Source organism: Rhincodon typus, chromosome 36 (genome assembly GCF_021869965.1).
Source record: "Rhincodon typus isolate 14 chromosome 36, sRhiTyp1.1, whole genome shotgun sequence".
Classification (NCBI taxonomy): domain Eukaryota; kingdom Metazoa; phylum Chordata; class Chondrichthyes; order Orectolobiformes; family Rhincodontidae; genus Rhincodon; species Rhincodon typus.
The window spans coordinates 16,515,945-16,535,053 of NC_063367.1; the positions used below are offsets into that span (position 1 = coordinate 16,515,945).

The 19,109-nt window shown below is 42.9% G+C and overlaps 1 protein-coding gene across 1 annotated transcript in view; it reads left to right on the forward strand.

Annotated features, from left to right (window-relative positions):
- The window catches only part of LOC109929146 (sorbitol dehydrogenase-like), a 31,200-nt gene that overhangs the window by 11,322 nt on the left and 769 nt on the right, over window positions 1-19,109 (forward strand). The window contains exons 3-9 of the mRNA XM_020528944.2: window positions 1,584-1,617; window positions 5,097-5,261; window positions 6,155-6,314; window positions 8,385-8,503; window positions 9,913-9,978; window positions 13,471-13,649; window positions 15,129-15,250. Of these exons, the coding sequence (XP_020384533.2) occupies window positions 1,584-1,617; window positions 5,097-5,261; window positions 6,155-6,314; window positions 8,385-8,503; window positions 9,913-9,978; window positions 13,471-13,649; window positions 15,129-15,250 (845 nt within the window). The remainder of the gene's footprint in view (window positions 1-1,583; window positions 1,618-5,096; window positions 5,262-6,154; window positions 6,315-8,384; window positions 8,504-9,912; window positions 9,979-13,470; window positions 13,650-15,128; window positions 15,251-19,109) is intronic.

The following is a 19,109-nucleotide window of genomic DNA, read 5'->3' on the forward strand; positions in this document are numbered from 1 at the left end:
TCTTGCTGTGTACCAGAGGATTTCCTGGCATTGGATCAAGGGTTTTAAGAATGCGTAGAGAAAGCTCTAATTCCTTCTTAGATGGGAGAGCGATGTGGTTGACTCTAAACTGCCCCCTTTGCAGTTAGGGATGAGCAACACATGGTCACCTAGCCAAGGATGCGGTCATCTCTGAATGGATTAAAAAAAAAGTCTAAAAGGAAGTTTGGCAGAGGTGTTTAAAATAATCGCCTGGCTGAAGAGAATGCATTTTGTTTAAAAATGCAAGTGTTTTTTTTCTGAAATGCTGTGATTTACAGGAGGACTGAGGGTTATGTGGTTTACTTAACTGCATGTTTTTGGAAGAAGTAGTAACACAGACCTTCTATCCCAACGATAAATGAATAGCAGGACACTAGGAAGTTCAAAGAAACAGAGGGATCTTGGGATTGCTTGTCCACAGATCCCTGAAGGAGGCAGGACAGGTTAATAGGGGAGTTAAGAAGGCATACCGGATACTTGGAGATAGTAGGAACTGCCGATGCTGGAGTCTGAGATAACTGGGTGTGGAGCTGGAGGAGCACAGCAGGCCAAGCAGCATCAGAGAAGCAGGAAAGCTGACGTTTCGATTCTGGACCCTTCTTGATCAGTCGAAGCATGGTTTACAAGAACAGGAAAGTTATGTTGAAACAGTACAGGACTTTGGTTAGGCTACAGCTGGACTACTGTGTGCAGTTCTGGTCATGACACTGTAGGAAGGATGTGATTGCACTGGAGGGAGTGCAGAGGGAGATTCACCAGGATTTTGCCTGGCACAGAGCATTTTAGAGAGGCTGCATAAGCTTGGGTTATTTTGTTTGGAACAGAGAAGGCTGAAAGGGGACCTGATTGTGGTATATAAGATTATAAGGGGCATGGACAGGTTAGAAATAGCTCTTCCCCTTTCTTGAAGGGAAAATAACTAGGCGACATAGTTTTAAAACAAAATGTAGAAGGTTTACAGGGGATTTGAGGGAACATTTTTTGAGGGAATCTGGAATGCACTGCTTGGGAGGGTAGTTGAGGTGGAAAACCTCACAACTTTTAAATAGTACTTTGGTGAGCACTTGAGATTCTTGATCTGTATTGGAATCAAGGTTTACTGGGAAAACACAGGAAAATGGATAATGGATATGAGGAATGTTAGATCAGCCGTAATCCTAGTGAATGACAGAGCAGACTTGATGGACCGAATGGCCTACTCCTGTTCCTATTTCTTATGGCCTTTGAAATGACATAACATTCATGGCTATGGGTTAAGTGCTGAAAAGTGGGGCTAGTATAGATTTAGTTTTTTGTCAGTATAGACTCGATGGGCGGAAGGGTCCATTTCTATGATCATATGGTGACTCCAGGCAGCTCCTGACACTGTGATCCTGTTGCACTGATAGTTTTGTTCCAGGAGCTTAGGGAACAGTGATGACTGAGAGGCAAATGGTGTAAAAGGCGTCCCTCCTCCCACTGTTCACCATTCAGGCACTCGGAAACCACGCAATCTGCTACATTTTTGGTCATAAAATCTTAATGTCCATTTCCATCACATAGTGTATTTCTTCTCTTTGCAGGAGAATCGCCCAATTCCAGAACCAGGAGCTGGTGGTAAGCATGTTCTCCATAAGCTTTCCTTAGTACTTATAAGTGGCCTATTTTTCCTCTTTATCCTGCACAGCAACCCATTTTACAAATACTCTACCCTAACCAGTAAGGCAGGATTCCAGTTTTAACACATTCGTATCACAGTTTGCAGAATTTTTACATCTTTGATCGTCAGTTTACCACTTCTCAACTGTCGAAGAAGATGCCTTTGGCTAAAGGCTAATAATAGTTGGAATGTATAAATGTTTTATTATGACTGGACACTAGATGTTTCTGATAAGGCTTGCTAGTGTCTTGCATAGTTCTTAAAGAATGGCATGCTGAATTTGTTTCCTGTTTAAATGTAAAAACTACGTGCATGTACAGGAGTAAGGACATTTGACATATTAGGCTGTTGGATACCAATATTAGAATATGGTTTCGTGCAAGCTGATGCAAGGGGATGGCTTTGAGAAATGGATTATAGAGAAACAATCTTCCTAAATCTGTTCCTCAGTTGTTTAGAAGGCAGTGAGCTTTTTTGGAAACATTGAAAAAATCTTGTCATTCTGTCAATGAAGAAAATAACCGACTGCAAGGAAATGCGTAATTTATTGCAATTATTTTAATCCTCCTGTTCGGATGCTGTAGGAAAGATGCTGTTAAACTTGAAATGATTCAGAAAAGATTTACAAGGATGTTGCCGGGGTTGGAGGGTTTGAGCTATGGACTGAAAGGCTGAATAGGCTGGGGTTATTTTCCCAGGAGCGTCGGAGGCTGAGGGGTGACCTTGTGGAGGTTTATAAAATCATGAGGGGCATGGATGGGATGAGTAGCCAAGATCTTTTTCCCAGAGTAAGGGAGTCCAAAACTAGAGGGCATAGATTTAAGGTGAGAGGGGAAAGATTTAAAAGGTTTAAGGGGCAACGTTTGCTTGCAGAGGGCAGTGTATGTATGGAATGAGCTGCCAGAGGAAGTGGTTGAGGCTGGTATTACAATATTTAAAAGGCATCAAGATGAGTACATGAATAGAAAGGGTTTGGAGGGATATGGGCCAAATGCTGGATAATGAGACTAGAATAATTTAGGATATCTGGTTGGCATGGACGAGTTGGACCAAAGAGTCTGTTTCCATGCTGTACAACTCTATGGTTCTATGTGCTATGACACACATCCAGGCAGGTAGGATTTGATCCCAGACCTTTTATCCCAACGATAAAGAAAGACACTACCATGGTGGAACAGGACAGTGTCCTCTTAATATGAAGCATCTCAACAACTAATCTTTACATCGTGCCCATTGCTTCATGGCAGTTTTTCATATTCATTTAGTTTAGTTTCTTCCTTCAATCCTATATCACTGTTTCTAAATCAAACTCCTGCAGCTCTCTCCCTAGTACCTCTGTGCCGCATGTTCTGCAATGGTTTGAGAAAGCAGCTCACCACCATCTCATTTGAAACACATTCAAGGTTATGGGCCAAGTGCTGGAAAGTGTAGACTTTGAGTAGCTTGGTCAGTGCAGAGTCAATGGGCTGAAGGGGTCTCTTCTCCTAGAATCCCTACATTATGGAAGCAGACTATTTGGCCCATCAAGTCCACACTGACCCTCCACAGAGCATCCCACCCAATCCGTGCATTTCCTATAGCTAGTCCACCTAGTCTGCACACCCCTGGACACTATGGCCAATTTAGCATGTCCAGTCCACCTAACCTGCACATCTTTGGACTCTGGGAGGAAACTGGAGCACCCGGCAGAAAGCAATGCTGACATGGGGAGAATGTGCAAATTCCACACAGACAGTCATCAGAGGCTGGGTTCGAACCTAGATCCGTGGTGCTGCGAGACAACAGTGCTAACCACTGAACCACCTGTTACCCTGTACACTGTGCTGTCCTGTTCTTCTGTCCAGTATGATTCTGTGATTCTACAGGGAAGCTAGGGATAGCCAGGAGCATCCACGTCCCACAAACAAATAAACAAATGTCATCTATAAGCTTGAAACAGAAGGATGCTTCCTTGCACCCCAGTACCAGGAGTCAAAATGGCAGTATCTACCTTTTTGTAAGTCCTGGTGGGTATCTGGGGAGTGAGGCAGCCATCTTTGGGCCTAGCTTACTAAGGAGCTTGAATTGAGCCTTGACCTTGAGTCAGATCACTCCCTTCCATTGCACAGTCGACATGCTGTCACTTTAATTTCATCTGAGAAAATACATTATCTGCCTTAGAGTGATTTCTCCACTGCAGCTACCATGTTTGAACATATTCTACTGTGGGTTCTTCAAATCTTAGTTCAGGCTAAAGTTCTTATTATAACACTGTATACGATTCCTGCAACAGCTGAGCATATCATGAGGGACTCTCCTTCTCAACCTTTTTTCTCACCTATACGTGTAGTGACCCTCATGTTAAACTCACCACCAGTCATCTCTCTGTATTGAGAGAGCAGTCCTATGGTCTTCTGGGACGATGGCAACTTTATCTTTAAATGCTGTGAGCTGTATGGGCATCCACTGTTGCCCATGATGGAAAGTCTCAGTTATGAGGAAAGACTGAGTGTGTTTTCCCTGGAGTAGAGGAGACTCAGGGGTGGATGGGGGTGGAATCTGATTGAGGTATGCAAAATTATAAGAGGAATAGATAGGGTAGATTGTGAGAATCTTTTCCCATGACAGATGTGTCTCAAGACCAAAGTGCACAAGATTAAGGTGATGGGTAAGTAGTTTAGAGGGGAATAAGGAAAGATTTTTTCCCCCCCTGGGTGGGTGGTATAAATATAGAAGGTGGTGGAGACAGGTCATATTTAAGAAGCATCTGGTCAAGCACTTAAAATGCCAGGGCATTGTAGGTCTTGGACCAAGTGCTGGTAAATAGGATTAGTGTAGTTTGGTGTTTGTTGTTTGGCATAGTGGGCCAAAGGGCCTGTTTCCATGCGGTGTAACACTGACTCTTAAGACTCTATGACTAACTCCTTAACAAAACACTAACTGAGGTCGCAGGGACATCACAGTGGACCACAGAGGCTCATCTACATATTCATCAAACTGGATCACTACATATACCACACACAAAAAAAGTCTTTATTTTCTGTCACACTTCAGGAATTTAATTCATTTGCAGATTAACAACCAGCCTGTCTGCACATACAGTTAGGAGGGTAGAGAAACCCCAACAGTTTATTAGTGAACTTAGACGTTGTACTAGTTAATAGTTCTCCCTTTGGAAGGAGCCCAGTTGATCTATGAACTCTCTCTGGATAGGTTTTCATCAGTGCATATACTATCAAACATGGAAACAATATTGCATTACACCAATTCTCTTCCAAGAAACTAAATCTAAATAATTTACAGTAATAATTTAATTTGGCTACTTCAATGACTTCTTAAATTTATTTTACAATGGCTGACATGCCCAAAGTATTGCATCCAACGATGTATTTCCGCTGAGAGCTGTTTTCTGGTTTGAAATCAACATTGTACATTTCTTGCTGTGCTGTGCTTTCAGAGGTGCTGTTGAAGATGCATTCAGTTGGAATCTGTGGCTCCGATGTACATTACTGGCAGCATGGAAGAATCGGCGATTTTGTTGTCAAGAAGCCAATGGTTTTGGGGCATGAAGCTTCAGGGACTGTGCATAAACTGGGATCTGGAGTACAACACCTGAAAGTAGGTCAGTCCACAAAGTATACATTAGCAAAATTAAAAGAGAAAGAAGGAAATCACAAGATGTCGCAATTTCTGGATATTCCCGAAACACATTTGCAACCAATTTAAATGCTTCTGAAGTGTGGTCACTGTGGTAAGATAAGAAATGTGGTCACCAATTTGTACACAGCGAGTTCCTTTAAAGATCAAGGAGATATCAAGATCATTTGTTTTAATGATGTTGATTGAGAGATTAACATTAACCAGATACTGAGGAACTTTCTCTTCCTGTCGATTAATAATGCCATTGACTTCTTTACCTGAGAGAGGAAACCAGTGGAGCAGTCACTCAGTAATGTGTGTCAACCGAGATTATGTGGGTCAAAGACCTGAACCCACAATCTTCTGACCCTGTGAAGAGACTGCTACATCTTTAGGACATGTTTACAAGTACAATTTTCCCACTGAACTTCAGGGACAGAAATTAATTATACACTATTTTGATAACCCACATTTGAATATACACTTTTCATTTAGTTTTCCCAAATTTGATTAAATGTTGTTGCTAGTTCTTAAATCCTAAGGATTAGAGTTCAACTTAATTAATTCAAAAAGTAAAATCCAAAATATCATACAAGGCTCAAGGCCCACATGATTCCCACTTACAGTTGTATTTTTTTGAGCACCTTACCTGTGGAGAGGAATATATTGATCTTACCTTTTGCAATGGGGAAAGTTTAAACTGAGGCCAAATCTGAGATCATAAAATCATAGACTGACACAACACACTAATGGTGTCCTTCGATCCATTATTGCTTGTGCCTGCGGTTGAAAGAGCTGTGCAATTATCCCGACCCCACTATTCTGGTCTTGCCCCATGGCCCTTCATTTTTATCACAAGTGTTTCCTCTGCTATAGGTGACAGAGTTTCTATTGAGCCTGGTGTCCCAAGAGAAAACTGTGAATTTTGCAAAATTGGACGCTACAATCTCTCTCCAACGATTTTCTTCTGTGCCACTCCTCCTGACGATGGGAATCTCTGTCGGTACTATGTCCACAATGCCAACTACTGTTTCAAGTGAGTTCCTTGTGCTTGGTTGGAGGCTACTGCATTTGACAACCATATCCCTGAGTTTGGGAATGGGAACGTTGGCCACAGACTGCTGTATGCATGGATATTAGATCACATTTGTGAGATCAAAAGGGATAATTGGGCTCTCGTGAGTAGAGTTGTATTCTTGAGATTATGGTATCATGAAATTCCATCCATTCTACTGTGTGTTTTTTAAGCTGCAAATTAATGCACTCACTCAGTGGCTCAGTGGTTAGCACTGCTGCCTCACAGTGCCAGGGACCTGGGTTTGATTCCAGCCTCAGCTGACTGTGTGGAGTTTGCACGTTCTCCTCGTGTCTGTGTGGGTTTCTTCTGGGTGCTCCAGTTTCCTCCCACAGTCCAAAAATGGGCAGGTTAGTTGGATCAACCATACTAAATTGCCCATAGAGTCCAGGGAATTGCAGGTTAGGTGGATTAACCATGGGAAATGCAGGGTTATAGGGGTAGGGGGTGGGTCTGGGTGGGATGCTGTTCGGAGGGTTGGTATGGGCTGAATGGCCTGCTCCTGCACAGTGGGGAGCCTATGATTCTTAATTACTAATGTACATTGTTTGGCTCAGTTGGTTGGATGATTGGTTTGCTATGGAGAGAGCACCAATAGTGTGGGTCACTTCTCGAACCTTGACCTTCCCTGAGGTCTGGTGTCCCTCAGGTAAAACTCGCCACCAGTTGTCATACCCTTATGAGGGGGTGGCCCTCTAGGAATCTGGCTGTTGCTGCTATGACTAATATTAGCTTATGATGTAATATTTGCAGTTAAACCCAGCGGAATTCACTTCCTATAGTGGATTTGTGGCGTGGCCTCATTCTTGCAAATACATTCTGTCTGAATTGTAAAATTACAGATGCAGTGCTGAGTTAGTTTCCTGCCATTCCACCCCACCCTCTACTCCATCAGACAGTATTTTAAACTGAGATGAGGTGCAGGACTGGTTAAATCTCTAAACCTGTCCTTTCTATTCCCATTCCAAAAATGGCCAGCGTTAGAATACAACCTGAACTTTCTCAGTGTTCTTTGCGTTACAACAAAAGAGCCTTTCTACTTTAAACCCACAAACATGGCACATCATGACTGCAGAAAGTGGGTAGCAGCTTGTGGAAATCAAACTTGGTAATATCACTTTGAATTTGACTTCAAAATGCCAGGAAAGCTAAGAGTCAATGGCACACTATAATGGCGTTTGAAAAATATTTTAGGTTAGTTTAGGTTTAGTCAAGTGGGCTGACACTGGTCGCCATCTCTGCTCTTTCCCCATAATCCTGAAAACATGCCCTTTTCATTAATCATTTCTCTGCAAATTGTCAAACATAAATAAAATGGCAAATATAAATGTTCCAAGGCAGCCATGCATGAAGTTTCCAATTCAGTATTACACATGTATTCGCAATGAGCTGTACTTAAATAATGAGACAACAATGGTGCCTGCAGCTTATCAACATCAACCTGAAATACGCAGTATTTGCTGTAAACTAAACTGAATTCACTTCCTATAGTGAATTCATGGCACAGTCTGTCTGAATTGTAAAATTATAGATACAGTGCTGAGTTGTCTTCCTACCTCTGCACTCCACCCCCTACTCCGTTAGTTACATCTCTAAACCTATCCTTTCTACTCCCGTCCAAAATGGGTAGCATTAGGCTGTATTGCGGTCTGTTTTATGCCCTCGAATTGATATCTGAATGGACTTGCAAAACCACATTCATTTGATGTGCTTTGTCCATATTAAATAATAGTTTTGTGTCAACATTCTAAAGTTGGTTCTATTTTTGCTTCTACTATTGTGCAGTACAATATTCCATCCCATAAATTAAGTCATGATTTGTATACACTTGTAATGGGTAGGGCCATGCATTGATTGTGGGTAAGTGGAGACAGCCAGGAATGATAGACACAGTCAGTGTTCCTTTTTGTGTTGTGTACGTTCTGTTTCAGTGGATTACCATCTGATACTGTCCGGCCAAAGATAAGAAATGACGTGAAAAGCCTCCATGATGATGGAAGATTCTAACAATTGTGGTATCTCTTGTTTCAGGCTTCCTGAATGTGTGAACTTTGAAGAAGGTGCGATGATTGAGCCACTTTCTGTTGGGATTCATGCCTGTCGTAGAGGTGGAGTGCATATGGGACATAAAATCCTCATCCTTGGGGCAGGTAGGGCAGTGGCTTACGTAGATTACTTGCTACTGAGATCAGTAACTAAATGGATTGGTGAGAAATTGACACAAGTTTCCATGTTGTTATAAGTTAACTTCAAGATGGAACACACTGTTGTGTTGTAGGAATTTACTGAGTAAATTGAAAAATAAATTGGAATGAGCCACTAACAATCATGGGTAAACCACATTCAGAAACTGCTGAATAGCAATTAGCACAGGTGTGGTGAGAGGTGTAGTCATGGGGATGTGTAAGGCAATGATTCACTATATAGACTAAACATGTCTTGTGTTCTTACATGGATTTGTTGCTCTATATTATACAGAGAGAAATGTTGGTGTTTGTGATCGCTTATTCAGTTAGTTTAATGTAGGTTCAATATTCTGAGGAACGGTCGCTGGACCCGAAACATTGACTCTGATTTCTCTTTGCAGATGCTGCCAGACCTGCTGAGCGTTTCCAGCAATTTCTGTTTTTGTTTCTGACTTACAGCGTCCGCAGTTCTTTCAGTTTTTAGTTCAATGTAGGTATCCATTTTACAAACCCAACTTCTGGTGACCTATCTGAAGTTAGTCACATTATTGGCCTTGCAGTCTCCCAAGTTCTGAAATTAATATTAATTGTGTGAATTTGCAGATCACTCTGATCTTCTGGTTACAGCACTGAGACTCAAAGAAAAGCAGGATGTGTTTCAACTCCAGTCAGCTTGCAGTGAATGCACTGTTGGGTGTATTTGTATTGCAATCCTGAAGGGGAACCTGCTCCATTGACCAGGGTGGTAAGCAGATGTAACCCAAAGCGAAATACAAGTGTCAAAGTGAGCCACCGTCTCATATTTTCAAGCAATGCCATGAAAATCTTCCTAAATCAAAGAAACAAGCTCATGATTTCTCATACAGTTACTTTTCTTTTGCCTTGGAAGGACGTTGCTCCCAAAGACTGTTTTCATAGTAGCCATATTCCTCTAGAAAGAATGGAGTTGTAGACTCATAGAAGTCTACAGCACAGAAAGAGACCCTTCAGCCCATCATGTTTGTGCTGGTCAAACACAAGAACCTATTCTAATCCCATTTTCTGGTACTTGGTCCATATAACTTATATGTTTTGATATCACAAGTGCACATCTAAATACTTCTTCAATTTTATGAGAGTTTCTGCCTCTACCATTCTTACAGGCAGTGAGTTCCCAACTCTCACCACCCTCTGGGCCAAAACATATTTCCTCACATACCTGGCTTTTGGCCATGGGATGCTGCGCACTGTGGGACGGTAATAAAAGAAAAAGAAAAAAGGAATTGTGTAGATTAAAAGGCAAGATAAGCTGATGCGTTAGAAATGTCAGTTTGCATGAAATAATGCATCTTTGCCCCAGTACTTTGCATATAATCTGTTGACCTTTCATTTAGGGACAATTGGTCTTATGAACCTGCTTGTCGCTAAATCTATGGGAGCGGACCCAATTGTAGTTGTAGGTAAGACTACGTTTCTGTGAATTTAAAACCATTTCTTGAAAAAAATGCCTGAATTTTATGCTTTTGGTGACTGCTGGGGGAACCACAACGTTGGTGCATGTACCATAGCTGTTTAAATTCAGCCTCAAGATTTAGGCAGGGGTATTAATTGTAACGTTTTAAAAATTTTGGGTAACACAAAACTGGAGTGGGAATAAGAGTTCTGAGAAGGATGCAAAAAAGCTTCAAATCCATTTAGACAGACTGAATGATTGGGCAAGAAAGTGGCAGATGGAATGCAATGCAGAGAGGTTTGAAAAGTCTTGAAATCTGAAGGAACATAAGTGTCCTAATTTATGAGTCATTGAATATCTACAACAGTGTAGGATATCCCTGGCTTGAGGTCAGCAGGAGCCCTATAGGATATTCTTAATGATCCTTTCCTCGGATTGTGACCTTGCTGTGATGGAGGCACTTCAGTATTCCATTGATGCCAAGAGCGATTCCTTGAGGAATCCTGACAGAGCCAGCCGTAAAGGTAAGGTTGTAGGGAAGGAACCAGACAAAGCCCAATCCAAAACAAGTCCTCAACAGTGTTCCAGGCTGAAGATACATTTAAAAGATATTTGGACAGGTACATGAATAGGAAAGGTTCAGAGGGACATGGGTCAAATGCAGGCAAATGGGAAACTTGGTTGGCATGGATGAGTTGGACAGAAGGGAGTGCTGTATGGCTCAATATGAAAGCTAGCAGGTAGATAGTTAGACAGGGGAGTGAAGAAGGCTTTTGGCACACTGGCCTTCATCAGTCAGGACATTGAGTAGATATGTTGGGAAGTTATGTTGCAGTTGTACAGGACGTTGCTGAGGCCACACTTGGAGTATTGTGTCTAATTTTGGTCACCTTGCTATAGGAAGGATGTTAATAAACTGGAAAGAGTGCAGAGGAAATATACAAGGATTTTGTCAGGACTCAAGGCACTGAGTTATAGGGAGAGGTTGGACAAGCTAGGACTTTTTTATTCAGAGTGTAGGAGACTGAGGGGGAACCTTATGGAAGTGTATAAGATCATGAGAGGCATGGATAGGGTGAATGCACTCAGTCTTTTTCCCAGGGTTGGGGAATCAAGGACTAGAGGGCATCAGTTTAAGTTAAGAGGGGAAAGAATACATGGGAACCTGAGGGGCAACTTTTTTACACAAGAGGGTGGCACGCATATGATTGAGCTGCCAGTGGAAGTGGTTGAGGCGGGTACATTGACAACATTGAAAAGGCATTTGGATAAATACTTAGGACAGGTTTAGAAGGAAATGGGCCAAGTGCAGGGACATGGGGTTAGCGTGGATGGACATTTTGGTTGGCACAGACCAGTTAGGTCGAAGGTCTGTCTCCGTGCTATAGGACTCTATGACTCTATAAGTCTATCTATGTAGGTGCAATTCAGAAGGCAAACAGTATGTTGGAATTTGTTGCAAAAGGACAGAACACGGGAACAAGAAAGTCTTTCTTCAACTGTGTAGAGAACGCTGGCGAGACCACACCTGGAGTAATAAGGGAAGGGCAGCACAGGTTCACCAGTCTGAGTCCTGGGGGATGGTGAAGAGATTGAGGAGACAGGGTCTGTATTCTCTGGAATTGAGGTTGCTGCTGGATCAGTGCTTGCTGGTGCATCTATCCCTCCTCCATTTCTTTGTGCCTTTGTTGTAGCACAGCAACAAAGACAGGTAACCCTTGCTTGTCGGTTGTGACAGGGATGCCACTGGCAATATTTACCATGATGCTGCATTCAATCCAACTGTTACAATAACTGAGTGAGAATATTAACTGGACAAAGAAACAATTATCCTGTATATGTGCCTGACTGGCCTCAGATTACTTGCTGTGGTTGGTATCCATCAACTTCTGAAATCTAGAAAAAGAAGATGATGGTGGCTCAGTGGTTAGCACTGCTGCCTCACAGCACCAGGGACCTGGGTTTGATTCCACCCTCAGGGCTACTGTCAAAGTGGGTTTCCTCTGAGGGCTTCCATTTCCTCCCACAGTCTAAAGATGTGGGCAGGTAAGGTGGATTGGCTATGGGAAATGGATCTGGGCAGGATGTTCTTTGGAGGGTCAGTGTGGGCTCAAAAGTCGGAATGGCCAGCTTCCACACTGTAGGGATTCTAACTTCCAAAGTAGAGAAGGAAAACAGCTAAACACAATAATGTTGTCAAGAGTTGCACTCTTCTGGAAACCCTAAATCGTATCTTAGAGTAGACAAGACAAAACATCCCCAAGGAGGTCACCCTGGAAGAGATTGAAAAGAACTGTGGGATCAGATGGATAGTAGTTATTTCCAGTGGCAATCCAAATAAATTTTAGCACAGTCCTCTCTGCAGAGAGACATGGAGCACGCTGGCATTTTGGGCCTGTGGAACAGTGGGGCACAATTATGTTTGTACAGGGGTCCCTGATCATAGAGTCCCTACAGTGTGGAAACAGGCCCTTTGGCCCAACAAGTCCACACCAACCCTCAGAGCATCTCACCCAGACCCATCCCCCTGTAATCCACCTAACCTACATATCCCTGAACACTATGGGCAATTTAGCAAGGCCAATCCACCTAACCTGCACAGCTTTGGACTGTGGGAGGAAACTGGAGCACCTGGAGGAAGCCAACGCAGACACAGGGAAAAGGTGCAAACTCCACACAGACAGTCACCTGAGGCTGGAATTGAACCCAGGTCCCTGGCGCTGTGAGGCAACAGCACTAACCACTGAACCACTGTGCTGCCCTTTTTAGGAATGTCTGTTATACAAACATTTGTACTTATGAACACAGTCCCAAACAGGGATGTAATTTTAAACATCTAACAAACAAATATTTCCAGTACTTACCAATGGCTACTTTATACTGTCCTGTCTTATGCTCTGACTTGCTTATAAATTGGCTTAGGAATGGCACCTGGAACTGACTGCTGTCATTCCAGTTAGGTCTTAGCAGCGTTGAGGTTAAAGATCAACAGTAATCTTGAAATAACTCCACAAAGGCAGGTATCCTGTCACTAAGTCACCCTTTATTTACACGTGCATTGTACATGACACTGACCCAGTGAGCTCCTAGAGTGAGCAGAACCTCTGACACTCCTGTCTTTATCTGTCAGCCAGGGCTCCCTGATTGGACCAGGTTAATAGTCCCGGTCAGGGATCTCATATTCTCTGAGGTCCACCTGGCTGACCTTGTTCCAATCACTACAATCTAAAGCAGGCTCAAGGGGCTGAATGGCCTACTCCTCCTATCTCTATGTCCCAATAAGACAATGTAGAAATTTTTAAACAAAAATACATTTGTTTTTATTGACTGTGCCAGACTCTTGTGAGTGAATGTGTCATGGGTGGAAGAATTTCACTTTTCATTATACGCTTTTCCTCGATAGAAGCAAATATTTCTTTATTTGGTTAAATCATAGAACTTCTTTTGCAGATTTATGTCTAACTACTTAAGATTTTATTGCCTTGTGATATCATTGCAGACCTGGTGCAAGAGCGTTTGGACATGGCAAAGTGCATGGGTGCCACTTGTGTCTGTAAGATGGAAAAAAACACATGTCCTCGAGAAATGGCATCCAAAGTCAAAAGTGCACTTTGTGGTATGCCAGATGTATCTATTGAATGCACTGGGGCAGATCAGTGTGTCCAGACAGGTGTCTATGTAAGTATTGAAGCTGCAGAATTAACATTGGGTCAAATGATTTTGCAACCAGTTACTTTTGCAAGATTAGCTAGTAATGGCTCTCTGTGTGTTTTCTTTGTAAAGCTGCATCTATTGCTTATCCATTAATTCCTGAAGGAAACTAAATGTCTTGTCCCAAGGGGGACCAAGAGTCAATCATGTGGTAAATAATCACATGTATGTTTAGACCTGACTGCGCAAGGAGCCCTTGAATTTGTGAACTAGTTGGGTTTTTCTTACGAATTGTTGACTTTCCTGGTTATTTTTCTGGTGACACCCAAAAGTGTTACAAATCTGAGTAACCTCACATCATAATTTAACCCCTACATTTGCAGGTATCATCCTGGTAAGCCCACGCTTCATTCTTTCCAAGACCAGTATATCCTTCTTAATGTGTGCTGCCCAGAACTGCTCCATGTATAGCTTCATCTATATTTGAAGACAGACTTCTACCTCCTAGTATTTTAGCCCACAAGATATAAAGGCTCTCATCCCTTGAGTCTATGTTGATTACTGTTTAAATCCCCATGTCTCTTTGCACTTCCACTGCTTTTAGCTTTTTGTTAGTTAGAAAGTATCCTGACCTATGTTCATGTTAAATTTGCCTTCAGTGAAATCCATTTCATAGAATCTGTACAATGCAGAGGTAGGCCAGTCAGCCCATCGAGTCCACACTTGCCCTCTGAAGAGCATCCCACCCAGACCCGACCCCCTACCCTATCCCTTAATCCTGCATTTTCCTCATAGCCAATCTACTTAACCTTTGCACCGGAGCACACCCACACAGATATCCTTTCCAAATCCACCTGGTCAAGTCCCTTTAAGATCCCAATTAAGTCACCTCAGATTCTTCTGCAGGCCTAACCTGTCTAGGTTTTTCTCATAAGGCAATTCACTCATTCCAGGTATTAGTCCAGTATACAGTGTGGAAGTAGGTCATTTGACCCATGGGGTCCACACCAATCCTCCAAAGGGCATCCTACCCAGATCCACCACTACCCACCCAATCTCTGTAACCCTGCATTTCCCTATGGCTAATCCACTTAGCCTGCAAATCCCTGGACACTACAGGGCAATTTAGCATGGCCAATCCTCCTAAACTGCACATCTTTGGCCTGTGGGAGGAAACTGGAGGAAACCCATGGAGACACGGGCAGAAACTCCACAGTCACCGAAGGCTGCAATCGAACCTAGGGTCCCTGGCACTGTGAGGCAGCAGTGCTAACCACTGAGCCACTGTGCCACAGTCTGTCTGTTAGTAACGTATCAATGTCACATTGTACACTGCTGATAATTACGCCCAGCTTAACTGTCAGGAAAACGTACATGCACCTTTTCTGGGCTCTTCCTATAGCTAAATGTAGATTTAGAATATCCAACAATGGCACAGTGAGAGCTATAGAGCTATCTTGTTTACGTCTAAGAATTTCTCAACTCTAAATTTATCTTATTTTTAAGGCGACCAAGCCAGGAGGTGTTTTGGTTCTGATTGGTATGGGCAACACAAACACGTCTGCCCCCCTGTTAACTGCAACAGCACGTGAGTTGGATATCCGAGGAATATTCAGATACTGTAACACGTAAGTGGCAAACATAGATAGTTCGCAATAAAAAAGTTATGGGCCCATAAAGTTTACCTGTTAGGTTGCGGTTTTATTTACCTACTTCCTTTCAACGTATTCAGATTCAGTATGACCCACTCCTGGGGCAGATGGGATTTGAACCTGAGCCTCCTGGCTCAAAGGTAGGAACAGTACCATTGTGCCACAAAAAAAACCCACAATGCTGCTGCTTTTATTACAAAGGGTAGAATTCGATCCAGTGACTGCATTTCATCAGCGTTGCTGCCTCTTGTGGAACATTCTCAGTGACAATCAGACACTTACATGGCCAGAAGTGAGCCTTGTCCAGGATCGAGGACATCAGTGATACCCAACCCCCATGAGAGTAACAAGCCACTCTGAGGTTGGTGGGTGTCTATTGCAGGGAGCATCACTGCCAACCTCAGAGTGGCTCGCTACTCCCATGGGGGTTGGTATTCTGATGGAATGCACCCAGCACAGGCTCAGGACCTACGAGAGTACCCAAGTTGAAGGTGGGTGAGGACAGGGTTGGTTCATTGGCTGGGGGCATTGGAGGAAAGGGCAGGGGGTGTGGTTCTGAGTGGTCCACTCATTTTTCGACACCAAGCACCTCATCTAGCACTGAGTGGCTGACAGCACAGCCCACAGACAAATGTGCCCAGGGCTTTTTTTTCCTGTTTAATAGCCCTACCTGCCAATAAATGCCCACTTAATGGTTTAGCTTTGACTTTGAGTGATAAGGCCTGGGCTTCCTCTCCAAAGTTAATCAAGGTAGTGGAGAGAAGGTGGTAGGATTCCTGGTCTGATGAAATGCCCCCATTGCTTACAAAATCATCTCGATGGGGGAGGGCATTAATTTCCACCCATAGAATTTCCAGCACTGTCAGGAGCGATTTATTTATGTTGGCTTTCTGCTGTGCAGGAATTTCCTCCCAATTGGTTTTGTTGATCTCCCCTTAATTCAACCTTTCTTATGCTCCTTTTTCTCATCTACTTGTTTAACTATCCCTTACCTGCATCTGTGCTACTTATCACGGGCAATTCTTATGTAAGTGTGTTGCATATTCTAGCTTCTTGCTGCGTACCATGTTTCTCCTGAATACTTTCTTGGATTAATTAGTGACTGTCTGATATTTGGGGCCACTGGTATAGATAGCCCATAGCAGAAATGCCTTTTCTATTGCAGGATAGTGAATAGGTTTTATGCTGTGGGGTGATGAGTAATAAGTTTACACCAGACTGTTGGTGTTCAGTGCAATGGTTCACTAAAGAAAGCAACTAAATTCATACATTCATGTACTCATACTGCACTGACATAACTATCACTAAAAGTGCGCCAATCCCAATTTCCAGTTCTGAGGAAGGGTCACCGGACCCGAAACGTTAACTCTGTTTTCTCCTCCACAGATGCTGCCAGACCTGCTGAGCTTTTCCAGCAACTTTGTTTTTGTTCCCAATTTCCTGCACTTGTCCCATATCCTTGAATACTGTGACATTTGAAGCACTCACCCAAATATTCTTTAAAGCTTGTAAGGTTTCCAGCCTCCACTACCCACCAACAGCTGGGTGAAAATGTTTCTAGTTAAGCGAGAGCTCTGGATTAGCAATAAGGTGTCATCATCTGTGAATCCAAAGTCTTTTTAAGGTGGCCATGTAACCTGTCAATTGCCATTAAGACCCTAATGTCCTTCGGGGGAAAGTAATTTTCCATCCTTACTTGGTCTGCCTGTAGGCATTTAACTCTGAACTGCCTTCTGGGCACTAAGAGATAGCCAATAAAAGCTGGCCCTGCCAGCAATGCCTACCTGCTGTGATTAAGAAAAAGGACAAGTAATTAATACTGTAAATTTTACAACTTATTCTCTCATTTTGAAAATGGTGGTTATCTCTTCACTATTAAAAATTACACTAGAACTTCTCAAAAGAATATCTTTACATAACTTCACAATTGGATTTTACCAGTTTTCTGAAAGTTTCCCATTCCTTTGATGATTGTTGCAGGAACCAGTTGGCTTTTCGCACTGTGTTTGAAATAAAACTGGGTGGACAACGATAATCACTTTCAAAAAAGTAACACCTTGATAATTAGCCACTTTGATATAAACTGGATGGGCAATGCTGATTAAAGTGGGTAATTATCAAGGTGCTTTTTTTTTTCTACAAGTAGACAGAAATGTGAAACAGACAGCTTCAAAAATTTGGAACAAAAACAAAGTTGGTGGAAAAGCTCAGCAGGTCTGGCAGCATCTGTGAAGGAAAAAACACAAGAGTTAACGTTTCGGGTCCGGTGACCCTTCCTCAGGACAGCTTCAAAAATTTATTTCCTTCATTTTCCAGTATTTATTGAGGCTAGTGTATTTAGTCATAGAGTCGTAAAGAGGTACAGCACGGAAACAGACCCTTCAGTCTAATTTGTCCATGCTGACCAGATATCCTAAATTAATCTAGTCCCATTTGCCAATGTTTGACCCATAGCCCTCTAAATTCTTTAAGATGCAACTGGAATTCTACAATTGATTAAGTTAATTAACTGAAGGTCCTTCAGGCACTATACATGTAAAGTACCAAATCGGAAGAAGACAGACAAAAGACTGCCAAAGAGAGTGATGACCTCCAAGCGGTGCTAGATTATTTGATCTTACATATATTGAAATAAAAGGATGATCAAATCAGATCTCCCAATTACTGACTTCTAATGAGTCGGACAGTCCAGATCAAAATCTTTTCCAAGTACTCATTCTATCCCAAAGCCCAGGCACCTGTACCGGTGGGGGAAACAATACTGATTTGGGAAATTCATACTTTAGTTCTTTATTTGGTTACAATGTCAGTTGTGCAACCTGAGAAAATGTTAGCCTGAGATGTATCCTTTACAGAAGCTGAAAAGTGTTTGGGTGAATCTACTTTCTCTGCTTTTTTAAAGTGCAGGTGCTAGGTCATTGAATTTGAAACTGATCATTGCTGGCTTTGAAAGAGCAGTTCTCAGGAGAATATCATACAAACATAAGGTTGTGGTAAATTCTGGACTCCAGTAACTGAGTGTGAGATTCTAAATGAGGGGAGTATTTCTTTTCTCATTCATTTGTGGGATGTGGGCATCGCTGGCTGGTCCAGCATTTCTTGCCCATCCCTAGTTGCCCTTGAGAAGGTGGTGTTGAGCTGCCTTCTTGATCCGTTGCAGTCCACCTGCTGTGGGTTGACCCACAATGCCATTAGGGAGGGAATTCCAGGATTTTGACCCAGTGACAGTGAAGGAACAGCGATATATTTCCAAGTTAGGATGATGAGTGGCTTGGAGGGAAACTTGAAGGTGGTGGTCTACTCGTATATCTGCTGCCCTTGTCCTTCTAATTGGAAGTGGTTGTGGGTTTGGAAAATGCTGTCTCGTGGTCTTTGGTGAATTTCCGCAGTGCGTCTTGTAGATATCATTATCATATGGTGCTCCGTGAACTGTGGCCCCATTTCAGGACTTGGAACACGTGGCAGCCTCTCTGTGAAACCTGTGAGATTGGGTGGGGAAATGGGTAATGGAAGGAGCTGGGGTGTCTGTGAAAGTGGGGACCTGTCTGTTAGAGTGGGAGCACAGTTGGTACAACTCTGTCAGACATCCATGATGCCCATTCCAGTGTTGGAGCTCGGAACTCCCAAGATTTGGGCATGTGGCCTCCACGTGGTGTCCTAGCTCCCACTTTGTGAAGAAATAGTAAGATGGATAATGCTGGAGTCAGAGATAACACAGTGTGGAGCTGGAGGAACACAGCCGGCCAGGCAGCATCAGAGGAGCTGGAAAGCTGGCATTTCGGGTCAGGACCCTTCTTTAACGTTCATGCTCTTCTGATGCTGCCTGGCCTGCTAT